The sequence below is a fragment of the Mya arenaria genome, chromosome 10, assembly GCF_026914265.1.
Source record: "Mya arenaria isolate MELC-2E11 chromosome 10, ASM2691426v1".
In the NCBI taxonomy this organism is placed as follows: Eukaryota; Metazoa; Mollusca; class Bivalvia; order Myida; family Myidae; genus Mya; species Mya arenaria.
Window position 1 is genome coordinate 16562633 of NC_069131.1, and position 17316 is coordinate 16579948.

The 17316-nt window shown below is 39.9% G+C and overlaps 1 protein-coding gene across 1 annotated transcript; it reads right to left on the reverse strand.

Moving 5' to 3' along the window:
* Window positions 1-3: 3 nt before the first annotated feature.
* On the reverse strand, window positions 4-15395 carry LOC128204384 (regulating synaptic membrane exocytosis protein 1-like; the record flags this gene model as incomplete). Its single annotated transcript, XM_052905802.1, has 4 exons — window positions 14958-15395; window positions 13463-13667; window positions 1938-2647; window positions 4-490 (listed from the first exon to the last, which is right to left on the reverse strand). Coding segments are annotated over exons 1-4 (1626 nt in total), but the record flags the coding sequence as incomplete, so codon positions are not given.
* Between the last annotated feature and the right edge of the window lie 1921 nt (window positions 15396-17316).

Sequence of the window (17316 nt, forward strand, 5' to 3'; positions counted from 1 at the left end):
ATGCTGTTTGCTAAGGTCTGTTTCCTGTGTTTCCTCATTAGCACTAACCTGCGTGTCACTCGCCTGTTCAATGTGTATGAAGTGTCGGTGCTGAGGCGGGGACCGGTACTGGCGGTCTTGCATCTGGGGTGGTGAGCGGTGTTCCCTACGGGAACCGGAGCGCGAAACATTATCCAGGCTAGATTTGTGAGAAGATTTCGACAAACCTTGATCACTGAGGCGATCACGTTCACGATCTCTCTCCCTCTCGCGATCACTAGCATGTCCTTTACTGGTGGATTTATAATCGTCTATGACACGTTCACGAGAGCCTCTGCGTTCACGTTTAGTATCTGCATAGTCATGGAGGGGTCGGTCATGTGACCGAGTGCTAAAATTATCTACGGGCGACTGTCGATATCTATCGGGCGGCTCTTTCCGTCTCTCCCTTTCATCGCCTGTGGATTTCTCGTCAATTGAATGCCTAGGACTAGGGCTATCTTTCATGGATCTGTAACAATTAATTTGTTGTCTTATTATTTCAACTTCAAAGTTTTTTAGTTAGGCAAAATACTGATTATTCCTTAAATACCAGCACATTTGTGTGGCTGTGCTTATTAAGTTCATCTGGTTTAATATGAACTCATTTCAAAACAAGGGAAAAGTATTAGTTTCTCAGTTTCTTAATAATCATGTGTCGGGTAAATATTGTTATACATATCATTGTGATATGTCTTATTCTAATTATTCTCTTCACAATTAAAGGGAATGGTACGTTAACACATGAAATGTTACCATTCACCAAAAGGAGACAAAAATGCCTGTTAACGATATTCTATGTTAGGTAAAATTCAAGATAAAAGTACTAATGATCAATCTTTAAATTATTCACATTTATTGTCATGAGTTAACTTAAATGATTTTTCGCTAGTTCAAAGAACTTCCCACGAAATCAAAAGAACACATTCAATAGTAAGTCATGTTGCGATTAAAAATTCATGAAATAATCCTTAAAAGGAGAGACATTCTAAATAAAGGTTCCATGAATGATTTTCCGTCCGATTGCGATTTTATCAAAAACTAATGATTCTGCTGTATGCGTTTGTCATGTGATCTATTCATTCTGCATTTATATGTCCTAAATCTATATGTAATGGTGCTCTATCCGGATTTCTCATGTCAGTGTGATGTGTGTGGGAGTCTGTCTTTTTTATTGATATTTCGTTTCAGTTACCAAACAATCCTTGTCAAGTGCAAGAAAGCTGTATTAATATCCAATATGGAAGGGATGTACTTCATAAATTGATGTAAAATATGACTTAACTCAATAAGTTTGTCATATAATGGCCGTGTGTTTTCAGCCCTTGTTTCGGGCCATAATTCAGCCCCATTTCCCACCTGAAAATGTATATATCTTTCCCCTCAGGCCTGCCAAAGGAAAAAAATCCCCTTATATTATTAAAACAAATTGAGGAGCATTGACCTTTTAACATTTAGCAATTGTAGCAATATAGTGCCATTCATGAATTTTACCAGAGGTTTGTTGAATAGAATGTTTGTAAACAAGTTAAGCCTGAGATATGAGTCATGTTATTGTCAAATGAAGCTATTTTTCACTTTTCTAAGGGGCCGCCACCATTCCCTTTAAAGTGATAAAAAACACAATATGTATATTATCAATTTGATGGAACTATTTGCCTCCCTTCAGGCAGTCGTTTTAATATTTTAAGATTATTGTCGTAAATTGCAATTATCTTGCAGTATTTTGTGTGCATATTTGTTCAAATTGAACTTAAGCCAACATTGAAAATGAACACAAAGTTGAGGAGACAATAATAAGTAAATATAGTTATTGCCTTTTAGACATTTAGTTACGACTAAAATCCATACATGAAAAAGTGACAAAAGTAATAAAGATATACAATGAATAATGCTATGAAAATAATACCAATACGCACCTAGTCCGTTGTGCCGATTCTTTTTTGATGATTTCTCGTTCTGGATTCAGCCGTTCCTGGCCCTCTTTAGGGGCCCTTCTTGGTTCCCGTTCCTCTGGGTGGCGCCCTTTATTATCTCTATTGTCCCCTGTTCTATTACCCAACGCTTCACGGGGACTTCGACCCCCGAAACGTTCAAACTCACCTCGTTCATGAGCAATATATCTTTTGTCGGTTTCCGAGAGTCTAGACTCTGAGTGATGTCTATGACGAGCCGGAGATTTATCCCGCGCTCGCCCACGTTCATTTAACGGAACATTATTTCCCCTTTCTCTTAGTCTATCCCCCCCTTGGACCCCTTGCCTATCACCAGGGTCCTTATTTGGGCTAACATCCCCTGTTTTTCCCCTTTGAGCATCGAGTGAATATTGTCTACGTAATTGGGAGCCTTGTCGAGTCATCTGACCTCGATTATTATCAGTCCGATCAGACTTGTCAATATTTTCTTTCTCTGAACTAGTATGGCCACTTTCACTTTTGTCATTGTACTTTTGGCGCTTATCGTTAAGCTGTGTAAATCCAGACTCAGAGCGTGTGAGATCCCCCATGCTCTGTGATGTGTCGATCACCTCCTCGATCCCCACCGGACGCGCCATTCCACCATGATACCATTGTCCCGTCTTTGCTAGTATCTCCTGTTTCTTCTTGCACAGGTTGCAGGCCCACAATGCCTGCAATTAATTATAATAGTTTTGAGAAAATCTTTCACAGAATAAGTGAATATTTAACCTGACATTCATTGCTACAGCTGCTGCATATTGAAATTTAAAAGGACTAGACACAAGATGGTCCCATGGGGGGGGGGGGAGGGCCGTGGTTACAAGTGACTGGTGCATTATCAACACGAACTAGTATGAGGCCGATAATACATCATTTTACATAATTAAAAGAATATTTAGTCGCTGTCTCAGCTGAGTTTACCCATTTAAAAATAGTGCATAATGGTTTCCCAGTTTATAGTGTGTATATTAAGCATGTGAAAGTCAGGAGATTAGTACAGATACATATACCAACACTATTTTTAAATGGTTACGTGGTTGACAATTTACCTATCAAATTTCAAATTGGAAAAATACTTAAAAACTGCGGAAGATACATGAAATGTCAGCAATGTGGTACATTAGTAAATTAGATTCAATGCGCTGAAAACAGTGCTATCAATTGAAGTTTTTGACAATTGTCTTTTTTTGCAATGGTATCATCTGGTGTCTAGTCCCTTTAATGCTCTTTTAAAAAAAGGTCTACAACAGCACCAGATATATCTGGCATAACACCTTTTTTCTGAACATCACAAGTGTACAATGCATGTTTTTATTGTCCTAAATTTTGCAATATCAGATGACTTTGTTTTTCTTCCTGAGGTCAGACAGCAGTGGAGAGACTGAGTGATATGCTACGAGGTCAGAGTGCAATATCCTAGATCTTTTAAAAACAACATGACCTTGGTTCTTAAGTCTGTGTGATGAAAAGCACCAATCGTGCGACTGATGAGGGTAATAATAGTCAGACTGTGAGTTGATACCCAGGACCTCCTCACCAGAAGTGGACACTCAGTCTCCATCAAGGGTTTCAATGCATTGTTTCATTGGTGGTAAAAAGCTCTATAACCAGGAGTCATTTGTACAAAATTGATTAACATTTTTGGTTTGGTCAAAGTTAGCCAAAATGTGTATTGATTGGTCAATATTTATTCAAAAATAACTACTAACCATTCATGTGATTTAAATATGCAAACTGGAGATAACTGGTGAGCATCCTATCCAAGTTTCATACACTTGTCTGCTGTGTATTTAGGTAACAATTTCAACAAACATTTTTGCTTAACATTTCTATGATTTTAAAGCACACAATTTGCCATATACAAACATGATTCTGAATCAAGATCGTTTTTTAATAAATGATAAAATATACAGATTTACAACAACTGATAAATGTTAGGTGTAGTTATAAGCATTGTCAGGGCTATTGACCCAACAGCAGCAGTCCAGATTGTCTTTATAGTAATCAAATACAAAAATTAGAATTACGCTCAGAACAAGTGCAGATGGTTCGGAAAAACAGAATCAGCTAACGGGAAACAGGAAGCCGTTACAGCCCAGGATGTATAGTGTACATACCAGAACACATACAGAAACTCCAAGGTTTCTGTCAATGCCTATACAAGGAGGGTTATTGATTATTGGCAGGCAAGAAACCACTGCAATGTCTCTAGAGTGAGGTCTCAGTCATTAATTCATTGCTGTTTCACCGTTATTAGTCAATTGTAAATTGCGCATATATCCGACCCAACTGACAATATGCCCGAGCAGTGTGCGCCCATTTGGGTATTGTTCCGGCGATTGTTTGTGTTTAGAGAATTGATATGCGAGACTCTTACTGCTGGGAGAGATTTTGTCATGACAAATCAGACCACTCTAATAACACACAATAGTAATTTCATCCCTTTCTGACGCAATTTCCTGTCTCAGATACATTTTTATCAAATACATAGAAAATAATAGTTTGAAATATTAGCCCCCTATTTTTTAATATCAATTAACAACATTTTAGCTGGATAATTAACCACGTAAATCATTCATAAACTGCTCAATGTGGGTTATCTTGTATCTAGCTAAACCAAGAACTTGACTGTTCAATGTTATTTATCAGAGTTTATCAGAGTTATAACATGAATGTATAGCGCACTCGCCATTGATTGTAGTTTAGTAAACATTCATATTCAAATTGTTGGTACAAAATAGTGTACCATCTTGAATGTAAATTACAGAATGAAATTCTCTATGATAAGCTAACCAAAATGAATAACTTAAATTCTCAATGTGATTAATCTTGTTAACAAAAGATTTTAACTGCTAGATGTGAGTTATCTTGTATCAAGCTAACTAAAGATCTCACCTGCTAAATGCAAGTTAGTCTGAATAGTTAAAAGTACTGAACTCAAGAACTTAACTGCTCGATGCAAAATATTGTGTATCCAGCTAACTCAACAGCTCAATGTGAGTTTAATCTTGTATCCAGCTAATCCAACAGCTCAATGTGAGTTTAATCTTGTATCCAGCTAACTCGAGATATCAACAGCTCAATGTGAGTTTTATCTCGTATCCAGCTAACTCGAGATATCAACAGATCAATGTGAGTTTTATCTCGTATCCAGCTAACTCGAGATATCAACAGCTCAATGTGAGTTTTATCTCGTATCCAGCTAACTCGAGATATCAACAGCTCAATGTGAGTTTTATCTCGTATCCAGCTAACTCAGATATCAACAGCTCAATGTGAGTTTTATCTCGTATCCAGCTAACTCAAGATATCAACAGCTCAATGTGAGTTTTATCTCGTATCCAGCTAACGCAAGATACCAACAGCTCAATGTGTTTCTTAAATAGCCATAGGTCAGTATGTGGGTTCCTAAATTAATGTTGTACCAAATTATTTTAGCTGAATTGTGAAGTCTGCACACAAAAATCAGGTTTTTTGGGGGAAGCAATACCCCTTTACATACATAACAGGTTGGATCTAAGAAGCATGACTCTCGTCCAAACTGGCAGGTTGGATCTGGGAAGCATGCCCCATGTCCCACCTAAAAGGTTGGATCTGGGAAGCATGCCCAATGGCCTCTTAAAAGGTTGGATCTTGGCAGCATGCCACATGGCCCACTTAAAAGGTTGGATCTGGGAAGCATGCCCATTGACCCACCTAGAAGGTTGGATCTGGGAAGCATGCCCCTTGACCCATCTAGAAGGTTGGATCTGGGAAGCATGCCCCTTGACACAACTAGCAGGTTATCTTTGAAGCATGCACCTTAACTCACCTAGCAGGTTGGATCTGGGAAGCATGCCCCTTGACCCACCTATAAGGTTGGATCTGGGAAGCATGCCCCTTGACCCACCTATAAGGTTGGATCTGGGAAGCATGCCCCTTGACCCACCTATAAGGTTGGATCTGTGACGCATGCCCCTTGACCCAACTAGCAGGTTTATCTTTGAAGCATGCCCATTGACCCACCTAGCAGGCTGGATCTGGGAAGCATGCCCCTTGACCCACCTAGCAGGTTTATCTTTGAAGCATGCCACTTGACCCACCTATAAGGTTGGATCTGGGAAGCATTCCCCTTGACCCACCTATAAGGTTGGATGTGGGAAGCATGCTCCTTGACCCACCTAGCAGGTTGGATCTGGGAAGCATGCCCCTTGACTCACCTATAAGGTTGGATCTGGGAAGCATACCCCTTGACCCAACTAGCAGGTTTATCTTTGAAGCATGCCCCTTGACCAACCTAGAAGGTTGGATCTGGGAAACATGCCCCTTGACCCACTTAGCAGGTTGGATCTGGGAAGCATGCCCCTTGACCCACCTATAAGATTGGATGTGGGAAGCATGCCCCTTCACCCACCTTTAAGGTTGGATCTGTGAAGCATGCCCCTTGACCCACCTGTAAGGTTGGATGTGGGAAACATGCCCCTTGACCCACCTAGCAGGTTTATTTTTGAAGCATGCCCCTTGACCCACCTATAAGGTTGGATGTGGGAAGCATGCTCCTTGACCCACCTAGCAGGTTGGATCTGGGAAGCATGCTCCTTGACCCACCTAGCAGGTATATCTTTGAAGCATGCCCCTTGACCCACCTATAAGGTTGGATGTCGGAAGCATGCTCCTTGACCCACCTAGCAGGTTGGATCTGGGAAGCATGCCCCTTGACCCACCTAGCAGGTTGGATCTGGGAAGCATGCTCCTTGACCCACCTATAAGGTTGGATCTGGGAAGCATACCCATCGACCCACCTATAAGGTTGGATCTGGGAAGCATGCCCCTTGACTCACCTAGCAGGTTGGATCTGCGAAGCATGCCCCTTGACCAACCTAGAAGGTTGGATCTGGGAAGCATGCCCCTTGACCCAACTAGCAGGTTGGATCTGGGAAGCATACCCATTGACCCACCTAGAAGGTTGGATCTTGGAAGCATGCCCCTTGACCCACCTAGCAGGTTGGATCTGGGAAGCATGCCCGTGGTTGGATATGGGAAGCATGCCCCTTGACTCACCTTGAAGGTTGGATCTTTGCAGTATGCCCCTTTACCAAACTAGCGGATTGGATCTGCTTTTTTAATGCGGACGCAAGCCCCTTCACCAAACTAGCGGATGGGATCTGCTTTTTTAATGAGGAAGCAAGCCCCTTCATATATCTAGCAGGTTGGATCTGCATACATGTACCTGATTTCATGTGAACAGTCCAATTGTAAAACAGTATGACAACAACAAAAATTGTCTCGTAATCTGAGATGTTAACCTATGTTGGAATGACATTACTGTAATAAATTTCTGTAAATACCCTGCTGGAAGCTAAATGTAGTTTTATTACAGTCTATATAAGTTCTTAGTCCAGTATTTAGAGGACTGAATATGTTACAATGTTGCTATATTTGTCTAAACTTGATTCTACTTTGTACATTATACAAATAGAATCGTGCATGTCCATTATTTATTCATAGGAAAAAAAGGGTCCCAGTCTGTTAGGTATTGACTGGTTTACATTTCCTCGCACCTTACAATAATTACTGAATGTGATCATATTTGAAGTATACAATTCATATTGATTAGCAAATCTGTATTTCATAATTGTATTTTAATATTAATTAGTAAATGTGAAAATCAATACTTTCATTAATGGTTAGCATGAGACAGTTATGATTATGGTAGAGACAATTCGATTAATATTGCATTTCAATAGCTACTTCTTTACAGGAAGTATTACATTAGAGTGTGATTGCTGGTGACTGTGATGGCCAAGATAAGTGGACTGGGTCTTTGAACACACATAGTGGGTCTTTGAACACACATAGTGGGTCTTTGCAAAATATGACACACATAGTGGGTCTTTGCCAGACATGACCACACATAGTGGGTCTTTGCAAAATATGACACACATAGTGGGTCTTTGCCAGACATGAACACACATAGTGGGTCTTTGCCAGACATTACACACATAGTGGATGTTTGCCACACATCACACACAAAGTGGGTGTTTGCCAGACATGGCTCACATAGTGGGCCTTTGCCAGACATGACACACATAGTGGGTCTTTGCCAGACATTACACACAAAGTGGATGTTTGCCAGACATGGCCACACATAGTGGGTGTTTGCAAGACATGGCTCACATAGTGGGCCTTTGCCAGACATGGCCACACATAGTGGGTCTTTGCCAGACATGGCCACACATAGTTGGCCTTTGCCAGGCATGACACACATAGTTGGCCTTTTCCAGACATGGCAACATATAGTGGGTTTTTGCCAGGCATGGGACACATAGTGGGTTTTTGCCAGGTATGGCACACATAGTGGGTTTTTACCAGGCATGGCAGACATAATGGGTCTTTGCAAGACATGGCACACATATTGGGTCTTTGCCAGAAATGGCACACCTAGTGGATTTTTGCCAGACATGGCAAACACAGTGGGTCTCTCCCAGACGCGTGCACACATAACGGGTCTTTGCTAGGCAGAGAAAACATTGTGGGTCTCTGCCAGACCTGTCACACAAAGTTGGTATTTGTCAGATATGACACAGAAAGTGTGTCTCTACCATATATGGCACACAAAGTGTGTCCCAGTCAGATACAGCAAATAAAGAGGGTATTTGTCAGACATGGCACACAAAGTGGGTATTTGTCAGACAGGGCACACAAAGTGGGTATTTGTCAGACATGGCACACAAAGTGGGTATTTGTCAAACATGGCACACAAAGTGGGTATTTGTCAAACATGGCACACAAAGTGGGTATTTGTCAGACATGGCACACAAAGTTGGTATTTGTCAAACATGGCACACAAAGTGGGTATTTGTCAGACATGGCACACAAAGTGGGTATTTGTCAAACATGGCACACAAAGTTGGTATTTGTCAAACATGGCACACAAAGTGGGTATTTGTCAGACATGGCACACAAAGTGGGTATTTGTCAAACATGGCACACAAAGTTGGTATTTGTCAAACATGGCACACAAAGTGGGTATTTGTCAGACATGGCACACAAAGTGGGTATTTGTCAAACATGGCACACAAAGTGGGTATTTGTCAGACATGGCACACAAAGTGGGTATTTGTCAGACATGGCACACAAAGTTGGTATTTGTCAAACATGGCACACAAAGTTGGTATTTGTCAGACATGACACACAAATTGGGTATTTGTCAAACATGGCACACAAAGTTGGTATTTGTCAGACATGACACACAAATTGGGTATAGGTCAGACATGGCACACATACATGTAGTGGGTCTTTGCCAGACATGGCACACAACGTGGGTCTCCCACAGACACAGCCCACAAATTTGAGAATCTGAATACCAAACTAGAAAATCTTCAAACTACAAACTTCCGTTTTTAAGTTTCTGCATACACTGTACCACCCTTGACAATTTTTTACACAATACTCCTTTAAAACTCCTTTAATACTGCCAACCATAAAAAGGGGGTTTCAGTCCCGTACATGGCGAGAAATACCAATAAGATGATTAGTGCAAAGTTGAGTGTCGTTTAGACTTCTATATAGGCGTGAATCATATAATCATTCATCTCATTCAGTTGCTGGAGAAATCGTAGCTTAGCAAAGCCTGCTTGGATGGTATTATATTGCATGAGTCTTGCAATAGTGTCAAATGTATCATGTTTACATTTTCATTCCAATATCAGTTATTGAATGCACTTATATGAAATCAATTAAAAAATGATGAAAAAGATATTAAAAACTAGATCAAAGCATTCTCCTGATATTGCACGGAAATATTTTTTTACATTAGAGGTCACAGCGACGTTGACCTTTGACCTTGTGACCCCCCAAAATATAGGAGTTTTCTAAACCTCATGATCAACCTCCCTACCAAGTTTGGTGAACCTAGGTCAAACCATTCTCAAGATATTGAGCGGAAATGTTTTTTACATTGGGGGTCGCCGCGACCTTGACCTTTGACCTAGTGACCCCAAAAACAATAGGGATCTTCTACACCTCATGACCAACCTCCCTACCAAGTTTGGTGAACCTAGGTCAAACCGTTCTCAAGATTTTGAGCAGAAATGTTTTTTATATTGGGGGTCGCCGCGACCTTGACCTTTGACCTAGTGACCCCAAAAACAATAGGGATCCTCTACACCTCACGACCAACCTCCCTACCAAGTTTGGTGAACCTAGGTCAAACCATTCTCAAGATATTGAGCGGAAATGTTTTTTACATTGGGGGTCGCCGCGACCTTGACCTTTGACCTAGTGACCCCAAAAACAATAGGGATCCTCTACACCTCACGACCAACCTCCCTACCAAGTTTGGTGAACCTAGGTCAAACCATTCTCAAGATATTGAGCGGAAATGTTTTTTACATTGGGGGTCGCCGCGACCTTGACCTTTGACCTAGTGACCCCAAAAACAATAGGGATCCTCTACACCTCACGACCAACCTCCCTACCAAGTTTGGTGAACCTAGGTCAAACCATTCTCAAGATATTGAGCGGAAATGTTTTTTACATTGGGGGTCGCCGCGACCTTGACCTTTGACCTAGTGACCCCAAAAACAATAGGGATCTTCTACACCTCATGACCAACCTCCCTACCAAGTTTGGTGAACCTAGGTCAAACCATTGTCAAGATATTGAGCGGAAATGTTTTTTACATTGGGGGTGGCCGCGACCTTGACCTTTGACCTAGTGACCCCAAAAACAATAGGGATCTTCTACACCTCATGACCAACCTCCCTACCAAGTTTGGTGATCCTAGGTCATGCGGTTTTCCAGTTATCGATCGGAAACGAAGTGTGACGTACGGACGGACTGACGGACTGACGGACTACCGGACTACCGGACTGACGGACAGGGCAAAAACAATATGTCTCCCCCAGAGAGGGGGAGACATAATAATAGCTTAATATCTCAAATTAAAACCATGGAGGTTTGGTTGTTTTCAATTTTGTTTTCTGCACACTCATGCATTATTTAAGAGGATTGGTAACCTAACTGGTATAATGGATTTATGTAAATCAATGATTAATATGGACATTCTAAATGCCCCTTTTGGGAAAAGCATGTCTGTAATTATATCATAACTTATGCGTACAAAGCCAAACTGAGCCAATTCCCCCTTGCTGAAGACAACGGCTGTAGAACTACGCGAAGATGCTTATTTCTTGGCAAATCTTAACAATCAATAGGCCAATTTGGTGTTATTCTCCCCCAAAGAATTGCATATGAACATTTATATATAAATTGTAGACTGTCTTTGGCACAAGTTAATGTTGTTAACATTTTTACAACTTCACATATTAACAGTACTTTTGGCCTTGCCATGTCAGCTACTTTTATGATACGGTACACCTGTACCTAAGACCTACTTTTATGACATACTATGTGTATCTGTGAACTACTTTTATGATCAGTACCCCTGTACCTAAGAACTACTTTAATGATATAGTATGTGTATCTGTGAACTTAACTTTTATGATACAGTACCCCTGTACCTTGGAACTACTTTTATAATATAGTATCTGTGAACTAATTTTATGATACAATACCCCTGTACCTAAGAACAACGTTTATGATATAGTATGTGTATCTGTGATCTAATTTTATGATATGGTACCCCTGTACCTCAGAACAACTTTTATGATATAGTATGTGTACCTGTGAACTACTTTGATGATATGGTACCCTTGTACCTAAGAACTCCTTTTATGATATAGTATGTGTACCTGTGAACTACTTTGATGATATGGTACCCTTGTACCTAAGAACTCCTTTTAAGATATAGTACATGTATGTGTACATGTGAACTACTTTGATGATATGGTACCCTTGTACCTAAGAACTCCTTTTAAGATATAGTATGTGTACATGTGAACTACTTTGATGATATGGTACCCTTGTACCTAAGAACTCCTTTTAAGATATAGTATGTGTACCTGTGAACTACTTTGATGATATGGTACCCTTGTACCTAAGAACTCCTTTTAAGATATAGTATGTGTACCTGTGAACTACTTTGATGATATGGTACCCTTGTACCTAAGAACTCCTTTTAAGATATAGTATGTGTACCTGTGAACTACTTTTATGATAATTGGTAACCCTTACATACCAGAGTCTCAGGTTGCAAACACTAATTGTATGTGTTCCTGTGAACTACTTTTATGATACGGCAACTCTGACATACCAGAGATGTTGCAACCACCACTTGTATGTGTTCCTGTGAACTACTTTTATGATATGGCAACTCTGACATACCAGAGATGTTGCAACCACCACTTGTATGTGTTCCTGTGAACTACTTTTATGATATGGCAACTCTGACATACCAGAGATGTTGCAACCACCACTTGTATGTGTTCCTGTGAACTACTTTTATGATAATTGGTAACACTGACATAACAGAAAGGTTGCAAAACACTAATTGTATGTGTACCTGTGAACTACGTTTTACATCATCTAGGAATGTATTCCTTATAGAAGTTAACAGTGTGTACTCAGTTTTTAGGACACATTTAAAAAAAAAGATCTTTGTAATACAGTCTCACATAGAAAAAAGACTTTTGGATGAACACACACCAATTCTGACAGCATGCATAACTTTCTCAACTGTTTAATACCTGCTTTATAAGATCCAGAATTTGAGCAAGCCCAGAAAGCATTTTACCCATGCAGGGCTTGGGGAACAGCAATGACAGACAATAACATAATGGGGAAAGCGTGTTTTCCCTTCCTATATATTTAACCTTCAATTTATAATTAACAGGTAATTTTCAGGATTTTTTTAAACGAACATTTTCATAAAATTACAGTCTTTATGTAATTAAATTATTAGCACGGTGTGGTATGTAAATCATTATACGCTAATTAAATCCAAGGGACATTAAATTCATCACTATAAAAAAGAATTAGCAAAATATCAGTATATATTGAGTAGTCAATAATCAATACAAAACTTCACAAAGCAGTCCTATAGTATCAGCAAATATCAGTATACTGCGTGTTATAACGAGTGTTTAATAAGGGCAGACTCTACTAAGTACAGCGCCTCTCCATGGCCTAGTGGTTAGGACACCAGCCTATTGAGCAGGTGGTCAAAGGTTGGAGGCCCACTTGCAGCTAGTTAAATAATGGGTACCTATTCCCTTCCTGCCAGGCTATAAGCCTATAGGATAGCAATCCGAAGTACAGATATTCCTCAATCAAAGTCCAAAGGCCGTATTCAATAAACAACTTATATTGAACTTAAATTAAAAATAAGAAACTGAAGTGTTTAAATTGGCCTGTATATTAAGCTGACCAATAGGCTGAATGGAATCACTGAGGCCTGTCTAAGGATAAGGATAAGATCAATATTGAATACTGGCCCAGCAGACTTGCCCTTTATGGAAAAATTGAGGGGTGACACCTTAAAAAAACAAACACATAACACACAGCATATAATGCTTAAAATCAGCCAAAAAATGTTCATTTCATACCTTATTTTTGACGGTGACCCGACCCCCACACCGCGCACAAGACTTGAGGTTACAGTATGTACACTTGTGCCCGACGCCATCAGCAAACTTGGTTTTCCGACAGATATCACATACAGCGCCTGTGTCAGCGTTTTCTGAACGCTTCACTTCCTCACCAACTTTCTCCACGGTCTGACGATATGTGTCAAACTCCATCTGCATTTGCCTGTGCGGGAAATAAAAATGCAGGGTAACTCACGGTGAGCTAAATGAAATGTAAATAACAGTTATTTTTGAAAGATACAATCAGTGGTATAGGCAAGCTGTTCGGCTGTTGTTTTAATGCATTTCTGTACAAAATGATCATTGTCCACACACTAATAATTTCACAATAACTTGTAACAGATGTTCGCAACTATTTCTGAGAAATTATTGGTTATTAAAAGCATATTTATTACAACAATTTAGAAAATGAACCCGAATATTAATTACTTAAAAAAATGATATCTTGTTTTTGATTGACAAAAGTCTATGAAATACACAAACTTTGAGAAAGTATTATATTAGATATTCATCGGAACATTTCTTGTAAATATATAATGTGTTAACTTCAGACTTTTAAAACAAATGTATGAATTCCAGACAACTTTAAATCCCAATTATAATACAGCATTCATATCATTTAAGTATTACCAGCTAGTTCAGTGAATAATCCCAGTAATATATTTGATAATTCAAATATCGAACAACAACTTAATTAAAGTAAGATGTATTTAAATTGTGTGATAATATCCATTTTTGTTGATTAACATGAATCCTGTGAACACACAAACACAGTCCATGAATGTCACCACTAGCCTGCCATGTATAATGAACAGTAATTTAGAACTGCAGCAGCTGATGTGTTCACAAATATGTTTCAGAAAAAATTGAGATACATCAATAAATGATGAAGCAAAAATATAATGTATGATTCACCAATTGATTTTATACATAGCTTCAGTATGTTCAGTTATTCATTTGTCAGCGTTTGTAAAATGAACCTTCTTCCATTGGAGTTAGATTAAAATGTTTCAATTACATTGTGTTATTAAATTCCACAAGATTACAACTTAGTCTGTATAGTATATGATTATATATAAAAAACAAATTTCATTTTGACTTGCATCAGAAATAATGCCATCTGTGTTCAGAGTTTCTGGAACATTATTCAGTTTAAGATAACTGAAATACAAAATCAATGCACTGACCATATGCCAAATTATTCACAGAACTAATATGGTTAGTAAGAAGTTGGGGCAAATATATTACTAGGCAGTCATACATGGTCCCAAGTGAATACATTTCAAGAATTGCCCATATAATAGATGGTGAATGCCAAATTTTAGAATTCCTCAGTCTGAAGATTAATAGGAAAAAACAGATTTACAATATGATCTTAAATAAACAGCCCATAATATATAGCCATATATTTACTCAGACACCTTAAACAACATATTTAAACAACAATGTCTACCCAGGCTTAAACCCAGATGCCACTAAATCCACTCCCCCTTGGCGCCCCCTGGAAATCCAAGATGGCGGCGGGCAGGGGCGAGCAGCATACCGGATCATGTCCTGTTCGCGTTCCTCCTCTTCCCTCTGTCGGCGGAGAACGTCCTCGATGATCTTCCGCTCGTCCTCCTTCAAGTGAGAGAGATCCGGCATCGGCGGGAGGGAGGGCCGGCGCGCCGTAGACATCTTGCCCGGCAGATTTCCGCTCAAAGTTCGACTCGCCCCCGCTCTATGTCTCTATAACTGAGCTATCAGTGTCTCATTTTCATAAATATTTCCAAGTACGTTTCACTTCCATATTTGTAATCATGGTTTCGGTCGATTGGAATCTTCAAATTGAACGAGTCTTTTCAGTCATTGTATTACTCCATTTGTAATTTCACAATTTTGTCAGTTTTACACACACGAATAAACCCAATGCGACACAACGCTTTCCTCAGTATCGACCTTGACATCAGCGGATTCATTCACTTCGATTTTGCGAGGGATGTTCCATAAAGCCATTGCCATTTATGGTTAAAAGCCGATATTCCATTACGAAGTGTCAGCTTCAGCAGCTGTTAACATTGGCGCGCAGGAGCACCTGCCTGCGCATGCGCAAACAGACGAAACTCGTTTTGACGAATTGACCCGTGCTTTTTTACTTTCTATTAATGACATATTATTGTTGGGTGAAAAGTGTTGGAATTGTTCATCGAAGACTTGCAAAGATAGATTTCGCATGTAAGTTTAACTCCGTCTCAATTGTGCTGGGATGCCACTTCATTTTCTACCCGAAATTAGCGCAACTAAACAATACTTGAACTATTTTTAAGAGTCTGCGTACCGAATAGTTGTAGTTTTAAGATACTACTTACCAAAAGTGGGGTTCAGCCTCATTTATATACGAGCCAAAGGTCTCCGTATTTATATTTTTATTTATTTTAACGGTGTTTTGTTTTGTCGCCTTTAACTTGTATGCAGTTAAACATGCTATGGTTTTAGCTGGGTTTTAAAAAGGACAGGGTGATGCAAAAGAAGGACAGGGTGGTGCAAAAGAAGGACAGGGTGGTGCAAAAGAAGGACAGGGTGATGCAAAAGAAGGATGCAAAAGAAGGACAGGGTGGTGCAAAAGAAGGACAGGGTGGTGCAAAAGAAGGACAGGGTGGTGCAAAAGGAGGACAGGGTGATGCAAAAGAAGGACAGGGTGATGCAAAAGGAGGACAGGGTGATGCAAAAGGAGGACAGGGTGATGCAAAAGAAGAACAGGGTGGTGCAAAAGAAGGACAGGGTGATGCAAAAGAAGGACAGGGTGATGCAAAAGAAGGACAGGGTGGTGCAAAAGAAGGACAGGGTGATGCAAAAGAAGGATAGGGTGATGACAGGGTGATGACAGGGTGATGCAAAAGAAGGACAGGGTGGTGCAAAAGAAGGACAGGGTGATGCAAAAGAAGGATAGGGTGCTACGGAACCTAAGAGAATAAAGGGCACATTGTGCCGGGGTTGTGAAGAACTTGAACATTATTTCGTAATAATATGTTTGGAATATTGTATGAAGTAATGATTGGTTGGAACTGCCATTTTTGTAAAGTCTGCATTTATATCTAATCAAATGTATCAGAAACAAATACATATTAGACAGTTTTAATTGTAAAATGGCAGAAGGGTGCCAATGCTGGTCTCCATGGGGGCAGAAGGGTGCTACCCAAAACGGACAGGGTGCAGCACGCTTCCATAACTCTTAGCTGAAGCCCCATCTTACACAATACATGTAATATCGTCCCAGGTTTAACGCTTTTAAAAATGTCTAAAAGTTTCAGCTCAATGTAAGAATACCAAAAAAGCTCGTGCAACTAGTACTTGCAACGGGGGTTGGGGTAGAGGGTGGGGATAATGGTGGATCGGTGGGGGGTTCACGCCCTAGACATGTAGTTTTAGACCTATGGTCGCTACTATATGCACATGTTGAACAGCGAAGTGGACAAGGAAAGTCGATTTGGAAACATTTGTTGTATTACTTGTGAACCGACCCTTTCATTGTGAACTTATGTATGCTGAGAATATTAAATATTTATATCGGGCGTCGATCGATTGGTCCTCCCCGTGACGTCACAGGCGAGAGTGTCGCTGGACGCAGACTATATCGATTCTTGACAAGTAAGGGAAGTAACTGCTGTGTTATGAAGTTATCGGATAAAACTCGGGGTGAGTAACTATCTCCCTTGGCTACATACTATTTAAATAAACATTAGCTTTCACTACAGTCTTAAAGCGATATTGTCAGTATACATGCGAGGGACGTACTGGTGGTATATACATGTATATCACATTCTTTTAAAACA